This window comes from Gadus macrocephalus, chromosome 15, assembly GCF_031168955.1.
Source record: "Gadus macrocephalus chromosome 15, ASM3116895v1".
Taxonomy (NCBI): Eukaryota; Metazoa; Chordata; class Actinopteri; order Gadiformes; family Gadidae; genus Gadus; species Gadus macrocephalus.
This window is the reverse complement of record NC_082396.1, coordinates 2,253,599-2,259,194: the sequence shown is the minus strand read 5'-3', so window position 1 is coordinate 2,259,194 and position 5,596 is coordinate 2,253,599. Positions and strand designations below refer to the sequence as shown.

General features: G+C 46.3%; 1 protein-coding gene across 1 annotated transcript in view; it reads left to right on the top strand.

The window, feature by feature from the left end:
* The window catches only part of zmp:0000000760 (collagen alpha-1(IX) chain), a 15,482-nt gene extending 12,513 nt beyond the window's left edge, over positions 1-2,969 (top strand). The window contains exons 25-27 of the mRNA XM_060072917.1: positions 595-685; positions 1,207-1,284; positions 2,260-2,969. Of these exons, the coding sequence (XP_059928900.1) occupies positions 595-685; positions 1,207-1,284; positions 2,260-2,498 (408 nt within the window). The 3' untranslated portion in view covers positions 2,499-2,969. The remainder of the gene's footprint in view (positions 1-594; positions 686-1,206; positions 1,285-2,259) is intronic.
* The last annotated feature ends 2,627 nt before the right edge of the window (positions 2,970-5,596 follow it).

Genomic DNA, 5,596 nt, shown 5'->3' with positions numbered 1-5,596 from the left:
ATGTGTTCCACATGGCCTGTCTCACTGGCTTTGTGAAACGTTGCAAGAGCCTGAATTAGACTAGAGAGCTCATGCATTTGGCACTATTGTTTGGAATGAAAGCACGATGATTTTCCATGTCTCCATGAGGACGAAAAAGAAGTCACAGACAAGGCACTTGGTCTGTTTCGAAACTGTTTTTTTGGACAGTGCTGACCCTCCTCTTCCACGGAAAACCCCCCCTACGCTTGGCGGGGTGCCTGGGCCAGGCCCAGCGCATGTTCAGCTACAGCTTTAATCACACTCACCCCCTCGACGGACAACATCGGAGAGTCCACAACACAGAATCATCTGTATTATACTGCTGTTCCCGAGACACACACACACACACACACACAAACTCCCTATGGCCCCATTGCCAGCCCCCATGTATCAAATCAATGTGCACAATGTTTTCTCAGCCGAATAACAACTTACTCCTTTTCAGTAAGTGAGAGGAGAGGGAGACGTGAAATGATTTTTCATTGTTGCGTTAACACCCTAGGCCTAGAGGACACACTTTCACTGCCCCCCTTGGAGACGCAACGTTAACATTGATGTGCCCGCTGCTTCCAGGGGGAGCCTGGTGTGGACGGCGGCGAGGGGGAGCTGGGTCAGCCAGGGTTCTACGGGGACGTCGGGGACGCCGGCAGAAAGGGAGGCTCAGGTGAGGAGACTGAAAGGGTACAGAACGTATGGATGGACAGATGAATGGAAGGATTGGCATACTAATGTAAGGATGGACATATTGATGGATGGTTAGACAGATGAATGGATCAACGGATGAATGCTTTGATGAATGGCTGGATGACTAGATGGACAGCTGAATGGATGGATTGATCCATGGATGGAGATGTATGGATAGACGGACAGAAGATGGATAGATGGACGGACAGATGGATGAATGTATAGATAAATGGATCGATAGATGGGTGAATCAATAGAAGGTGGACGGATGGAGGAGTGAAGGATGGATCAACTGTGGGAGATGTTTGGATGAATGGGGAGAAGATGGAAGGATGATGGATCGAGAGAACATGGATGGATGAATAAAAGATGGGTGTCTCACAGATGGACGTAAGAGGGATGGATGGTGGTGTGATGAATGGATAGATGGATGGAGTGCTGGATGTCTGGATAGACTATGGCGGTCCCTGGCTTCATGAGACCTCTGTCCTTGGCTTCCAGGTGACCGAGGCGAGCAGGGTGATAAGGGATCCAAGGGCCATGGTCTGCCTGGCCACGTCGGAGACCAAGGAACCAAAGGTAACACCTTCCTCTCCATGTCCAATAACAACCACTTCATGACCACCCAAAAGACTCTTCCTAACAACCACTGACCAGACAACCTAAAAGACTCTTCTAACAACCACGGACAACCTAAAGACTCTTCTAACAACCACTGACAACCTAAAGACTCTTCTAACAACCACGGACAACCCTAAAGACTCTTCTAACAACCACGGACAACCTAAAGACTCTTCTAACAACCACTGACAACCCTAAAGACTCTTCTAACAACCACGGACAACCTAAAGACTCTTCTAACAACCACTGACAACCTAAAGACTCTTCTAACAACCACTGACAACCCTAAAGACTCTTCTAACAACCACGGACAACCTAAAGACTCTTCTAACAACCACTGACAACCTAAAGACTCTTCTAACAACCACTGACAACCCTAAAGACTCTTCTAACAACCACTGACAACCTAAAGACTCTTCTAACAACCACTCACAACTCAAAAGACCCTTCCAAACAACCACAGAAAGGACAACCAAAAAGATTCTTCTACCAACCACTGACAGAAAAACCCAAAAGACTCTTCCAAACAACCACTGACAACCCAAAAGACTCTTCTAACAATCACTGACAGAACAACCCAGAAGACTCTTCCTAACAACTACTGACAGAACCCAAAAAACACTTAACAACCACTTCATGACAACCCAAAAGACTCTACCTAACAACTACTGACAGAACAACCCAAAAAACACTTAACAACCACTTCATGACAACCCAGAAGACTCTACCTAACAACCATTGACAGGACAACCCCCAAGACTCCTCTTCAGCTGCAGAACAGTAACACGTGGCCATCTGTTGGGTTTGTTTAGTCTTACCTCATGGCCTGCAGTCCAACCTCCTCCATATTCCCCCCTCGTTCGCATTCAGTTGCGAAAGAGAAACAAAAGAAAAACAGGAAACTTAACGGAACGTTAAACGGTGCGTCCCCAGGCCAGCGCGGGCGCCCGGGCCGGGTGTTCGACGGTCAGCCAGGGAAGCCGGGTGAGAGAGGGCACGTGGGGAGGCCCGGGGTCACGGGTCACCTGGGCCTCAGAGGGGTCCCAGGTATCTGCTTGACTTCGGGCTGTGATGCAGCTGTACTCCCCCCCACCACCACCGCCACCACCACCGCCACCCCCACCCCCCCACGAGGCCGGCAAGCACCCCAGAGACCGAGAGGCCGCTCTTAGGGGGATACCCCCCCCCCCTGTGCTGGGGGGATGGAGGGAGAATGGATGTTATGGGAGCAGGGACACATTGGGTCTGGTCGTTAGCTTATTATGATTGAATTCAATATATTGGTTTAATGTAAATAATATGCCTCCCTGGGAACATGCAAGGCACATGTTTAAACTTTCAAGTTCATTCATAGGACTCTGGATGCAGTGAAAATGACTTGCATTTGTACAAAAATAAAGATACCATCCTATTCGATTATGTTTATTTAAAATTATTTCACAGGAGACTTACTTGTTTTTCATTAGTTGTTCTTTATAATAAAACTGTAAAAAAAAGATATTGTTTTATTGTACAATTTTCTTCTATTGATGTATATTTTAAAAGCACGCCATATAATAGCTTACAGTTAATCCCAGCCATGTTGAAGGCAATTACATTTCAATGTTAGCTACAATAATAATAAACTACAGGTGGTCAGAAAATGTTTGGTCTAATCAACATATTGTTATTTATTCGTAGCACAGTGGAGTCCTTTTGAGTAATGGAAAAAACATTTGAATGACTTGTTTGTTGTTCTTGCTGCTGTTAATAATAGAGAATGCTTTTATTACCCTTTGGATATTTTTTACACAGGGATTAGGCATCACAACTGCACATTTCACACATTTATTGCCTAGATTCTCACATGAAACAGATTCTCCCATGGGTTGCCCCGTAGGCTTTCCAGATGGGCACTGTTTCATAGCCTTGTTCTATGCTTAAAAAAATAATAGGCCAAAAGAAAGCTAAGTCTTTTAAACACCTATATACGCACAACAATTAATGTTGTTTGGGAAACTTCATTCTCAATATCTCTTACAATAACCACAACTGAATCGTATACGGGCCTAATCCACATTAACCTCAAGAACAAGTAGTAGGGGATGTGTGATCCGGCCACATCCCTCCTCTACCCACTCCTCCTCCGCGACCACTGGCTCTAATTTTCCCCATGTTGTTGTGGAGATGGGGAATAAACAAAGCATGAGTTTTTCCACGGATCCCATCTAAACGGGGGAACTCTCGACCAGCGCTGCGTGTGGCTCCTACGCTGGTTATTTCCTGGCTCGGCTCACCCGGGAGATCCCTGGACAACGGGAAGAGCGGACAAATGGGACGCCCCTCCCTCCCTCCCTCCCTCCGTTCTACATCCAAGCAATGCCCGTCTCCCAGAGCCCGGGCCTCGCCCTTCCAGTCCCGTGTTGTCATGTTCCGCTGGAGGGTGGTGGTGTGGTGGTGGCCCCCGTGCCAAAGACTTCCATGGAAGCAATTATGGTGTGACGTGAGTCTTTGCCAGAAACGCATCCCGTGGTTCTCCTCGTCGTCGGGGGTGGGGGGGTTGCTCAAAACATGAGGTCTCGTTCTGTGGCCGAAGTCGTTCGAGTGATTACAATAATTACCGTTTCAATTGGCTTTAAAAGCGGTATTGATCAGCCAAAAAACCCTATAGTCAGCAAATGGGAGACGTTTCTAGTGCAACCACACAAGCCATCGTCGTTTTATTGGGTTGGTTTTTGGTTTTATTGGCTTGTACTGTGATGAGAAAAATACTACATTGCTTCAGGAGATAATTATGTTTTTGTTTGTTTGCCTCCATATGTGCCTGTTTGGTTAATTTGGGAAGTTTTAAACGTCTCACAATTCCTTTCCCAAATCATCTTTTAATACCGAGGAACCTTTCTCCCGATCGTAGTCTGTCCCCCCCTTCCCCTGAGCACATGGTGGATGATTCAAAGCCAAAACTCAAATCCTAAACTATAGCTGCACAAACATGCCCAGTTCACGGTCAAATGAGTCCAATTGGTAACAGTAGCAGTAGCCTATTTGTACCACCAGGTTGTGCTCATTTCAGAGTCTCCAGGGCCTTTGCAGACAAGAGTTTAAGTGAACTCAGCAGGGTTCATCTGATAACAGCACTACAAGTACCCAAGTACAATGTTTGCTTGCTCTTCAGCTGTTTACATTCGTACTGTGGGGAAATAGTCTAAAAAATACAGTACATATCTTGTTTATGAGTCCTAACCCTCTGGCAATTACAGTATTTTAAACAAGTACTTCCATCATTGCCAATGAATGGCACAAATTATATATTTAACCTCAGAGTTCCCCTGACTTTTCACTATAAACACCATGTATGAAGCAAGCATTCCACCAGAGATATATGCATTCATAATATGAATTCACTTAATTCAGGTCTGGAGTTAAGGAAGAGTTGTGTAAGAACCACATAGGCCTAGGGCTATTCCACATGGCCAGCGAGTTCCAGAGGGTTCCAGAGGAATCACAATGCCTACGAGTTGATGCAGTCCAGCCTTCTGCTGCAGAGTTCAAATATGATTAAGCTCTACGTACGTCATGGCTAACAGGTTTGGGCTCTGCCTTTCTGATGTTTCTCAGCTGTAAGCAGCAAAGATATATAGAACGCAGTAGCGCGTTTCACGTCTTGTTTACGGTCGAACGCTAAGCCGTTCGACTTAAGTCTTGTGCTCGCTTGGGGAAAATGGAAAAGAGGAAATGTATTCAGGGCGATAACATGAATAACAGGTCGCCACGCTGTCCTCAAACACGCACATTAATACCCTCGGGGTCAAGTAGGTTTTTACCCCGACCATGTTGAACCATTTGGTTGCTCAGCAATGGGTCCTCCATCCACAAACACTCTCATGTTCGGTCCAGAAACGTCCTCACATCCCCCCCCACCAAACTCTGAAACATTTGGAAACATGCTGTCTTCATTACAACCTTTTTCCCCCCCTTCGGATGGACAAGCGATGGGCTGTCTTATTTTTATTTATTTATTAATGTTCTCTTTTTTTTTTATAGTACATGCTTCTCTTATCTGCATCCTTTTTCCACCCTTGGTAATTGAGAGAGGCAGCAGGCCAGTAAAACAGACAGAGAGAGAGAGAGAGAGAATGAGAGAGAGGGAGGGCTTGGAGGAAGGGAGGAAGGAAAACAGAGCGAGAGAGAGGGAGGGAGGGAGAGAGAGAGAGAGAGGGAGAGGGAGAGAGAGAGAGAGAGAGAGAGAGAGAGGCGTCTGGGAGGAAGGAAGACAGAGAGGGAGAGAGAG